A 12,694-nucleotide genomic window follows, 5' to 3' on the forward strand; every position below is an offset into this window, starting at 1 on the left:
CAGATAGTTGGTTATGGGTCGGCATGGGCCGTGTGGGATGACAGGTCCTAACAAATTAGTCCCTAGAAACCAAACACCTCTAACAAGACTTGGGAGAGGAACAGTGGACAACTGGACAGAAATACGGGGCAATAAATACAATAACATGATAAATTGGTGCATATAAGGTCCAAACATTGTTACTATAGAAAAATTGTTTTGTGCTATAATTGATGTATAATCCATCTAGTGTGAACATCTAACATCAACTTACTCCTATTACTAAAGCAGATAAGCAAGCAAGTCAATTACTACTACAAGTAAGCAAAGCAAGCGAGTTGTCAACCTCTGAATGATGACGAAGACGTCAATGACAGAATGTCAGAGGAAGACTGTGATGAGGACACCGACGCATGTATGGGAGACGGTGGAACAGAGACAAGTAAACGATGGCGTGAAGGGAGGAGGTTAGGGTAAAATAGGAACATTAGTACCCACTGGTGTTTCCAACCAATACTGATCCTAAGTCTTTAGTATTGGTTGGAAACACCGACTGGAACTAAAACTTCCTACGATGGCGTGAGAGTTAAAACATATACAAAATTTAGTCATCATGTTAATTACTAGTGGCAATAAGCAAAGCAAGCGAGTTGCCAACATCTGAATGACGACGAAGACGACATCGAAGCAAGGTCGGAGGAAGACTATGATGAGGAACGCCGGTGCAGGTGCGAGAGATGTTGGAACACGAACATGCACATGATGACACGAAGGACGGAGGTTAGGGTTTTGTGGCGAGGTTGGCAAGGGACTAGGTTTATAAACTAGGAACATTAGTATTCGTTGGTATTTCTAACTAATACTAATCCTAAGTATTTAATATCGGTTGGAAACAACATCTGGAACTAAAACTTCCTAATATGGTGTGGGAGTTAAAACCTACACTAAATTTGGACTAGAACATTTAGTACCAGTTCTAGCCAAGAATCGGTACTAAAATAGCTTTTTTATTTTCTATATATATAAATTAATATTGATGAATGTTTAATATGTTTATGTAAAATTATTAAAATGTGCTCATACAAACGCACAAATAACTTATTTTAGACTGTGCATATGTCCAAATGTTCAGGTAGTTCTTTTTTCTTCTTAAAGTTGAGACACTTTATTAAATTTAAGGAGTATTACATATTTTTTTCATTACAAATAGACAAGAAAGTTTCTTTTTTGTCTCCTTTCCTTTTTGTTGTCACTGTTGTTTCTTTAGCCCCAGCTTATTTTTCAGCACAATTTATTCTTCGTCTCTAACTACGATCTCTGACCTTAGGTGAAGATGCTCTCAGCCACCAACGAGGCTTTAGCGCAGGAAATAAAAATATATTCAACCAAGGGCTAGTTGGTAATTGGACTCATTTTCTTATTTTTGTGCCTAAGGGCTAGTTAATGTTTCACATTCTTCTCTATGTCACGGAGATCAATTTTAGCACGGTTTCTATGAAAAACATATAAAATAAAAAAATTGAGTTTAAAGTTAATTGAGGTCCAAAATAATTGATGTAGTTGTTAAAATAAATAGTGTAAGCATTATAAACAGCAAACAAAAAGAACAAATGGGAAGAACATGAATTTACGAGTGTGTAAGAAAAAAAAATGCAAACTCTATAGCGAAGATACATAAGAATAATGCATAAGAGTTTTCGATGTGCTCAGCTAGAGAATAGGACATCACTGCTTGTTGACACGAATGAGAAATGTTTGGGGGAAGACCAAATTTATACCAAGAAACATTAGTGCATTGGGTGGGAATATAAAGTTCTGGAGGAGAACCGAAGAATATTTAGTCCCGGTAAATTTGGACGGGAACCCTAAACTTCTAAGTAGGAATAGAAAGCAAATCCTTTTAATATCGGTTCTCTGCTAGAATCGCTATGAAAGGTGTATCTGCTTTTTACGCTAGCTTGATGATGTTCTTGAGTACAGGTTGGTGCGACAATAAGAGTTGAAGTGTAGTACTGGTACTAAAGATATTTCTGCATGCATGTTAGTACCAGTTGATAGATTAACTATGTACTAAAGACTTGATATTAGAATCGGTTAGAGACCTGTACTAATATGCTCGGAATAAACTTGACATTTAAAACCCGTACTAATGATGGAGTCGGTATCGGTTTTAAAAACATAGGAACAAAAGTTGATAAACGAAATCCCTATTCTCCAACTGACGTCCAGGCAGCCAACGGCCCCGAGAGAGCACTACAGGATTTACTGTAAAGTTTTTTGTATTAAAATTGCTTTTACGTCGTGTACGTACATGGGTGATGGAACGGATAAGAAAAAGGTGCGATTTGCAGTTTTACGCACGCACGCAACAGCGGGCACGGGGAGACGTGGACGCTCCGTGGCTGCTCATTTTTAGGCGCCTTGGTATGCCGTATGCGTTGGGTCCCTATACATGTCGTTTCATGCTGAATTTTCTGAGGCCGTATTGGACCCCCTCCGTCGGAACGTCAACCCGGACCCGATCAGTTGCTAAATTATTTCATATGACAAAATCAACCAAGGCCATAATAATATGCTGACGTGGTGTCATGAATCATCCTCAGTCGATCTGCGTTCGCCGTAGATACTATGCTCGATCGCGTGGTCAAAGCTAGAGCGTCCGGACATGATCCCCTAGTGCAACGCTGGTACGTACGTTCGCGTGGATTCCGCGCTGGACCGGAGATTTTACTTGTCATCGTCATCATCACAAGAGAAAAGGGCCGGTGAACGCTCGCCTCGGTCGGTCGCGTGACACCCGCCGATTCAACCGGAGTCTCGGAACCAAGCAAGCCGAAAAAAGGTCGCCGATCCAGGCATGGGGCAGGAGCCGCGGGCCGTGACAAACTGCACCGACCAGAATGCGCCGCATCGGGGTGGTGGATGGCTGACTGACGACCGGCCACTTGCGTACGTTTTCTTGGTACCAAAGGAAGTAGTAATTGATTATCACCACCGCACCACATGAGCAGTACGAGTCTCCATCGTCGAACTATCGGAGCGGAGATCACGTCGTACAGTACGTGTACTCGGATATGCCGTATAACCCGTCAGCAGGTCGGCGCAAAGATACCTGGTGATCGAGCTAACGGATTGGATGACATCCACCTCTTTCACAGTACGTACTATAATTTGAACTAATTGTTGACCAGATTTTGACTCCCGTCTCTTGAAATACGAATTGTTTTATTTCAGGTCGGCAACAAATTCGTTCAATTGAAGAACTTTGGAACAGTTATGTTTTGCGCATCATTTCCTTGGAAGAGGTGACGCTAGAAGGTAAGTTATAATGCAATTCCAAACATCTTTTAAAGCTTAATGTTAGAATACTTGATTGGCTTTTGGTTCATATAGTGTAACGTTAACGTTAGGAAAAAAAGTCCAAATTACTCTCCACACCTACGAACGAATGTTCATATAACACTCTAAAGTACTTTTTTAGTTCAATTTATCGCTCCACATGTTTGAGTTGGTTCAATCTATCCCTTAACAAACTTTATTTTTTTTATTTCTCTATGTATAAATTGAGTTTCCACTTTCTAGTCCAAATTTTATTGGTTAGTAGCTCAGGCCACAACTTAGCCTACAAAAAAAAATTATAATTTTTCATAATTCTTTTGACAGGTTACATATTCTATAATAACTTTAATGGTAGAAAACTAAATATTAAATAATCATAAAAATTCTTAATATAATTTTTAACATAAGTTATGATGTCCTTAATCACCTTAGAAAATATAAATTTTAAATTCAACTTTTACATAGAGAAATTAAAAAAAGACAAATATTATTAGTTAAAACGAAAGGATTGGTAGTTTTTTTTTAACTCTTCGAGGTGCTCTTGACAGAGCTTTTTGAGAGACTTGAGCTTTATAGCTTCTTTGGCTTCTCGAGGATAACCCTATTAAACGCTAACTATATCTTGCCATATACAGCGTTAGAAAGCTCAGTTGGGTAAGGCCTAGTTGCTTTATGCGTATTCGATCTTATATGTTTTCCGCCGTTGGCAAGTCGAGAACCATGCCACCATAGCAGCAGGTTCATGCTTGTGTGTTGTTCCGGTCTAACAGAGAAAGCAGCAGGCAGCAGCAGATGCACATATTTGTCAAAACCTGTGTCTGAAATGAACAGGACGCCGCTATCCCGAAACGCACTAATTAGCATCGAGCATGCACAAAGCTAACCCAGAGCTGCGTCCTTCGTGCGACCACGACAGCAGCCTTCGGGGAAGCGTACAGATGGCCACGGCAGAACAGAAAGCAGGGCCCGGCCGGCCGGTTGCCAGTGCCAGCCATCCGGAACCTTGCAGTTGCAGTCCAGCAGCACCCGTCAGGCCGTGAGCCACAGAACCTGCCCCCCACGTCCGGCACGCGTATCTCGCGTCACCCACACAACACAAGCAAGCGAGGAAGAATTAGCACGAATCGCATGACCGCGCAGGGCTAATTTAATGACAGCCCTCAGCCCAGCCTCGCCCCGCCCGCTAATGACAGCGACGGCGGCATCTCGCTGTCTCCCGGTGACGAAGATAAGACGAAGGGGTCGGGGGAGGCGGAGAGCAGCAGAGCTAAGCGCGGCTACAACTATAAGCTTAGCGGTTTTATCCGGTTTACTAGAGCTTAAGTTAGGTGGGCTTGTGTCTCGTGCGCTTTGCTTCTCAGGCACCAGCTCAGCGCAAGCCAATACACACACATGCATCCCCGCTCGAATACGCGTCTGGCCGCCTCCGCTGTGCTTGTTAGCATGCCGCTTTTCACCATGGCGGCCCGCACGCTTCCTTCCCGCTTCTTTACCAACCCTTATATACCCCCGGCACCCCCTCGCCCATCCCATGACACCTCTTGCCCCGCACGAGCTGCAAACGCGCAACACTCGAATAGCTAGCTGACAGCTGCTGGGGAGGGAGGGAGGGATATACCTGTGCGCGTGCACGCGCCATAGATAGGTAGGTGCACTGACTCCACTGCTGCAGGAGCTGAATTTGGCACATGTCAGCAGGTGCCCAAACAGATGGGCGTGCCCTAACGGTTCATGGCTGAGAAGCAGCCGCCGGCACCCCATTCTCCTTCCCCGGCGGTGCAGGTGCAACCGGCCGGGCCGGCAGCCGGCGGCCACAGCCACCACCAGGCGGCTTCTGCTTCGGCTTCGGGCCCAGCCTCGCCTCATTCCCCTTCTCCGGTGGTGCAGCAGGGCGACGGGACGTCGTCGGCGCGGGCAGCTGCCATCACGGCTCCGCCGATGGCGACGACGACCGCGACGAGCTCGGGGGAGCCGTCGCCGCGGTCGTCCGGGAAGCACGCATTCTACCGAGGCATACGGTGCCGGAGCGGCAAGTGGGTGTCGGAGATCCGGGAGCCCCGCAAGGCGCGGCGCATATGGCTCGGCACGTACCCGATGGCGGAGATGGCCGCGGCCGCCTACGACGTGGCGGCCCGCGCGCTCCGCGGCGCCGACGCCGTGCTCAACTTCCCCGGCGCGATCGCCTCGCGCGCGGCCCCAGCGTCCGCGTCCCCCGAGGACATACGCGCCGCGGCGGCCGCGGCCGCGGCCGCCGCGCAGCTCGAGTACTCGCATCAGGGTCGTACCGCCAATCCTCCTCCTCCTCCTGCTTCTCCTCCTTCTCCTGCTGCTGCTGCTGCACAGGACTGGCATCAACAGCACGACGCGGCGGCGAGCTACACGCCGCAGCAGGAGGCCGGCACTGACGAGTTCATGGACGAAGAGGCCATCTTCGAGATGCCGCAGCTCCTGCGGAACATGGCGGCGGGGATGATGATGAGCCCGCCGAGGCTCAGCCCCGACACCTCCGACGAGTCGCCCGACCCGTCCGAGGCCGGGGAGAGCCTCTGGAGCTACCGTGACCCGTAGATTGTTGCACACCTAGCTAGCTAGGCCATGGCAGCACCAGCAGTGTGGTAATAACACAAACCATCATAGTGAACTACTAGTACACCACCGGCAGGTAGCAAACCAGAGAAGTTGATTATTATGGCGACAACAGGAGTACATGGATATGGATGGACGGGTACATGCATGGACCCCGGCCGGTGCACCGCAGCGTACGTCCTCTCTGTATATCTGCTGATACACGAGTGTATGCTGCCTATAAGCTAGCATGCATAGTGTGACATGCTCGCTAGTAATAGTATAGTTACCACCAGAGTCTTCTTCTTATTCCGCTCCAGCTGCATTCCGTATTTATTTTACATTTTTTTACTTTGATGTGATTATTCGGCATGATTGAGCGAGTCCAATTGTTGTCGCAGCTAGCTGCTCTAGTTTTCTTTAATAGCAAGCGCACATGTTTTTTGATGTGCCAAGTGGATCGTAGTAGGGTGCCATATTGTGTCTGTAGACAAGAAAATTATATCTGTGATTGTATGGGCCCATGGTTCGGATAAGAAAAATATATAGGCGTGCACATATGCATGCTCCACTTTCCTTTCTTTTTAATCCTGTGGAATTAAGTGTTGGTGTTAGTTGTTTATGTACATATATATATTGGGGAAGTTGGCAGTTGAGGTTATAAAAGGGGCAAGGAGTTAGGTGGGGGCGACCTCTTGGTCCTTGTTGGTTACCATATATAATTTCACCGCTTACTATATATAGTGGGTACCTTCATGTTTAATTATCAATAAAGATGTGCCGTTTTACTTTTTCTCTGTGTGGGCTCACAAATTAGGATAAACTGTTTTCCGCTCTTTAGCAATAATTATGGAGATGTTTGGCACGTCGTAACATTATTCTTCCTACAAATGCACATGTCCCCCTAATTAGCTTCAAAATTAAAACATCAGTTTTGGACTTTTGGTGAGCTATATAATGTGTTTTTTCTAAGGATTGTGAACCATCATCAGGATTTGTTAACATCGTCCATACTACTACTATTATTATTCTGGACCATGGTTGGAACTTGGAACTTGGAAGAAACTACTATTATCTTGCATGCTCACACATCTTCTCTCGGGATAAAACATATTGTCACCTGCACCAATGTGGGGAGGTTTAGGGTTGGGTTCCTGAATCATTCAAGATCTTGCTTACATGCATGCCTGTGTCCAGCATAAATAACTAGATCTGAAGTGTCAGATTTGGAGCATATATAGGTAATCTATATCCTTGGCTCATCATCCCCAAAAGACGCCCACAAGTTTATCATTTCAATCCATAAGTGTCCATGTGAACAGTGAAAGCCTATAACCAAATAGTAAAAGGTGGGGGGAGAACTCTCTAGTCTCGAAAAAGGGAGAGTAAAAGATCAGTAAAACCAAACGCACTTGAGAAATCATAGCTCAACTGTTAAACAGCAGTAGACGACAAGCTGCCCTTCTTTACGAAAGGCAAAGGGCCAAGACTCTGACACTATGTTTCGAGATTAATAGGAGTGGGATAAGGTAATAGGCAAGAGCCTCTGCTTGAACAGATTTGCCAATTGCGGTGGTCCAAAACCGTCGGTTTAATGGTCAAGAATGAGTGAACTTGTCTGGTTCTTACTTTTTAGTGTATACGTGGGGTACTAGGGCATGATTATTGGGGTGGTTCAAAACTGTCAGTAATTACCTTTTACTGAATACATTCTTATATACATCCAAACAGGCATGTAGTATAATTTCAAAACATCATTAGACCTAAATCTCACACAACACAAAAAAACATAGACTGATGGCATATTCACGTTTCTCTATATCTCCGGCAGTCTCCCTATTCCACTCACTATCACACTTCGTATTTCAAATTCTACTATATAAATAGTGCAGTCTACGGGACTAGCGAGACGCAAAACATGCATGCAACAATAAGGAGTTGCTCAACAATTCGCTTGTATTTTAGATGCTGCACTGATGGGTGATGGCACAGACGCACAGTACTGTTTCAGGCATGCATGCAATTTTAAGGACCATATGTGGACATGGCCCAGTGACATCTTTTCTAGGTTCAGTGAATCGATGAACCTACGTCCATTCGGAATGTTGTGAGCATCATATATATGGCAGGTTCTTTTCTCAATTCGAACAAACGTCTATAAGTCAAAAGCTAGCCGCCGCGCGCATGCATGTGGCTCTCCGGTCCGTACGAATATCTTGTGTAGGTCTTGGTCTTCGATTCCATCTCGCATGCTAATTGCATTCACGATTTCATATAAGTTTGCTCAGAAAGCTGAGAGGGTTTTTGCAGAAAAATAGGTCAACCACCGTACCAGTTTGAAGAATATGCACTGCAATAATCTTGTTGCAACTTTGCAAGCTAGCTAGACAGCGAGATATGCAAAACTTCAATCAGGAAACATGGAATGGACTGCGGGCTGCCGGCTGCGTCATACTCCATGCTCCCTCAGTCTCAAAATAAATAAAAGTGCACGTGTGATTTGATGGATTTATATACCGGTAGCAGTGTCATTCTTCAAGACTGTTAATACATTTTTTAGGGCTTGTTAAGTTAGAGCTGAATTGAAGGTGATCGGTGGAAATTAAATATCTTGCTCAAAATTGAATAGAGGGAAATTTAATCTCCCTCGATCCTCTCAATCTCAGTGCAATCTAACAAGCACTATCGGAATTCGGCTCTTTAACAAGTGTCAAATATTTTGCCGAGTGTTTTTTCGTCACTCGGCAAAAAACTCTTTGTCAAGTGCCAAGGAAAAAACACTTGGTAAAAGAAAACACTCGGCAAAGAAGCTCTTTGTCGAGTGTTTTATTTTTGACACTCGACAAATAGTTTTTTTGCCGAGTGTTTTTTTAACCCTCGGCAAATAGCTTTTTGTCAAATGAAAAAGTTTTCAACTACAAATTTATATAACTCATTATGATGTACAATTTATATTTGAACATTTCTTTATATGACAAAATAAAAATAAATTTGTTCTTAAAACATATATTTCTCGTATATGCACGAGGAAGAGGTTGCGAGCTCGAATCTCACCATTCACAAAACATATAAATTTGATTTAAAATAATAGTGAAAAATGATATGACGATGGGTATGGTAAATGAGTTATGGAAAAATTGATTAAAAATAATAGTGAAAACATATATATTTTTATATTTGGTTTAATTTAATTGAGAACAAAAATAATTATGTGCAGTGAAAAAACTTTACAAACTTAAACTTTAAAGCTAAGTCATAACTAACCCTCGCATTCATTCAGCTAAAACAATGAACAAATATTTACATAATTATTTCTCTCAGGAAAATGCAACAAATAATAAAAATCATCCTCCCCCTAGGATGAACGTTGCCCGGCTATCCTACACCCTTGATGCATGTCATGACGTGTTTGTGTTTATTCAGAGACATATAAAATGTGACATTTTTGGCCAACAAGGGAGAAACCTAATCACTTCCCCATTCCCTCGCTCTCTTCTCCTTCTCCTTCTTCTCCTCCTTCTCCTTCTCCTTCTCCCTCCTCTAGCAACACACCTTCTCCACCTTCTGGTCTAACTCCAACGAGAGAGAATACACTATGGAGGCATGGCACTGCCCGCGGGCTCCTTGTTAATATATAGATAGTCAAGAAGGTCACATGTTACGACACTAACATTAGCACTATTAGTTGCGACACTACTAGACACTATTAATAATTGTGTCAAGTTGTGCAGTACTAATACCTAGCCCTCGATCGAGACACGGTATATAGTGCTTAATCATGCCATGCTGACACTATCTCGCACTACCATGAAACATCTAGTAGTGCTCATGCTAGGCCATGCACTATTTCACTTTAAGAACTAAAAGTATCTAGAAAATTTTTAAGATTACATATATATAATTTTAAAACAAAAACAATCATACTAGTATAGAGTGGATTTATTATATTTAAAATCATAACAAATCTCAATCCGCAATCACATCTATAGACCACCGGTTGATTTAAGTTATGTCTATTCATGATGTGCTCTTGTGATCCCATCATGTCATGGTGGTGGCCTAGGCATGAAGCTAGACCCATGTCGTGCCGACACAAGCACTATATAAATCGTATCGTATTATGATGAAGCAATACAAGTCGTGTTGTGCTTAGTGTTGGCCTATTTAGCATGATCCACATGGCCATCTATACTCGTCGGTGTGGCACGTCCCTTTGGAGGTGCCGTCATTGCTTGAGCAGCTCCTCGGTAGTGCCCTAGGTGTCTCTATCTTACCCTCTAATGGAGGTTATGGTTAGGTTTAGGGAAATGTAGTGATGGTTCCTTCTTCCTTGTCTTCGTCTCATCCTCTAATATGGTGAATCTGAAGCTTGGGGGGGGGGTGATTTTGTCATGTTCATTCTAAAACCAAAGGGCTAAGTGCACCTTGGTTTAAGGTCCGGACATGACCTTGCTTGTGTACCATTGTTAAACATGGTGTAGGATATTGTCCTTGAAACTCTAGCCACTATATGCTATAGAAATTGAGCTGTAGAATTTGGTGTTAAACAAAGAGGCCATTATATGGTGGTGTAGTTCGACCCGTGATGATGAAGCAAAATTAGCAACGATCTTTCCCTTCACTAGCCGTGTGGGAGACAGATCGGGGTACAGGAGAGAAGACTATCGATAAACGTCTTTATGCATACGGTATAAAAGGGGGTCATAATTATAAAGTTGTTGCGCCCCAATCAAGGCGTGGTAGTTATGTCAGGTTCGGTCTAACCTACAATTATACCGTCTGAGCCTAAGGGCACGTACAGTGGAGAGACACCAAAACGGTTCTCCAAGCACAGGAGACAACTAAGAGACTCTATTGTACAATGAAGTGTCTCTAAACGTAGTCTGTTCATAAATACAGAATTAAATGTATTTGTATAGCATCAGATCGATAGAACAGACGACAAATTCGTACAGTGAGAAGTGAGGCGTCTGTTGTTACTTGGTTTACGAGCCAGAGGCGTCTCTTCACGGAGAGACGGCTCTAAGATTTTTTTGCAAATAACCCTCTAAAACACCTTAAGAGCCCCCACATTAAACACCACTGTACATGCCCTAATGTCATCGGCGAGAAAAAGCTCAAGCACCTTTTCAGATTCTTCTCTGATCAACAATTCAACATTAGTAAAGTGCTATAGATAGTGTTAGATATGGATCGAATAAAAAATTAAGATATATGGCTAACTGATGATGATGAGCTGACTTGTCTAAGACGGAAACAGCAGTCTGTTTACCATCGCCGAACACGGAACACCCTCCGTTTGGTAGTTTGGTCTCCCGAACACGATCGATCGGGAAGAGGAGGAACTTCTCCTGGCTACACGAGCTAATTAAACCACTACTGGCAGAGTGAGGCACAACCGCAGAACACGCACAGCGACATGGTCACATGCATGATGACGCTCGACAAGTACCCATCAGATAGGCGATCCAACTTATTTGTGCTTCCGGCCGCCGCCGGCGAGCGCATGCATGCATGCATATAGGCTGGCTGGGCGGCCGGAGCACTCGATACGCTCTGTCTGACATTCACGACGCGGCCGCCGCCGCGTGACATGCATCTCATCCAATTCGCGCGGGCCGGGACGACTGTCGCGTCGATATGCATGTTGTGGTCGTCGTCGTAGTCGCGACATGCCCCGTCGCCAGGGGTACGGCGCACGACAGTCGCGTCGGGATCATGCGTCTCTGTGCGCTCCGCAACTCGACGAGAGAGAGGAGGCCATTATTTGCATCCTCCAGGCCAGGGCGGCGTGTGGGGGTGGGGCGGCGCGGCGCGGCCGGATAGAATCATCGTCCTCGCTACTCTCACGCTCACGGACGTGCGTGTGCCGTGCGCCTGTCGCCGGGTCCTTCGCGCCGAGGCAGGAGCGAGAGGACGCGTACGGGGTACGACGACGACCGGCCCGGCCAACGGACAAGCGCAAACGATGCGTGACGCCCGGCGGTGCGGTGATCGTACTACTACCCTGCATAGTACAGTAGCGAGAGCGAACGCCTGGACCAGCTAGCTCTAGGCTAGCTAGCCCGGCCGGCACCGATGGATGAAATTATTGTGCATGCGGCGGGCGATGGATCCGTGACGACAGCCAGCCACATGCGAGAGAGATGGCCACGCAAGTTGCATGCTACTGGCTGGGAACGTATGCTAGCAAGCAGTCTTGTCGAACCAGACTGATGATTAGGCCTGCAAATGGGATGGGTGTAAATGGGTATTTTAGGTGGGTTTAAGAAATGGTTTTGCTTTGGTGGGTTGTGATGGGTTTTAATTATTAACGGGTTGGGTTGGATGGGTTTATTTTATATTGCGGGTCAAAATGATGGATACCCATGGGTATAGATGGATTTGTATAGGTATAGTTTTCCATGGGTATTCACTAATCAGACTACCACCTAAAATTAGACTATACTATACCATTTTATCAGTACCATTTTATTTAAATATGTGACCAACTATAAAGTTGCATAACTTTTTGATATCTACAAATTCTATTTTAATAGTTTCTACATCCGAGACCGTTTACAAAATTTGAATTTTAAATTTGAAAACTTCACACGAATTTTTCAATGATAAAATGATTTCAAATAAAAAAGTTGACAATTACAAAGTTTCATAACATTTCAAGACCTACAACTTTTATTTTGGTGGTTTTTCCATCCGAGGTAGTTTGAAAAATTTAAAATTCAAAATTCAAACATAATTTTGCATGACAAGATGATTTCAAACCAAAATATTGTCAACTACAAAGTTTTATAACTCTTCAATACCTACA

The 12,694-nt window shown here is 44.3% G+C and overlaps 1 protein-coding gene across 1 annotated transcript; it reads left to right on the forward strand.

Moving 5' to 3' along the window:
* Positions 1–4,414: 4,414 nt before the first annotated feature.
* On the forward strand, positions 4,415–6,471 carry LOC103627544 (ethylene-responsive transcription factor ERF027). Its single transcript, XM_008647830.2, has one exon. The coding sequence runs from the start codon at positions 5,050–5,052 to the stop codon at positions 5,884–5,886; it is 837 nt and encodes a 278-aa protein (XP_008646052.1). The 5' UTR covers positions 4,415–5,049; the 3' UTR covers positions 5,887–6,471.
* The last annotated feature ends 6,223 nt before the right edge of the window (positions 6,472–12,694 follow it).

This window comes from Zea mays, chromosome 5 (assembly GCF_902167145.1).
Source record: "Zea mays cultivar B73 chromosome 5, Zm-B73-REFERENCE-NAM-5.0, whole genome shotgun sequence".
NCBI lineage: Eukaryota > Viridiplantae > Streptophyta > Magnoliopsida > Poales > Poaceae > Zea > Zea mays.

Bases quoted from the DNA above. Each gene is read 5' to 3' on its own strand.
- LOC103627544 (XM_008647830.2), top strand. From the start codon at position 5,050: ATGGCTGAGAAGCAGCCGCCGGCACCCCATTCTCCTTCCCCGGCGGTG.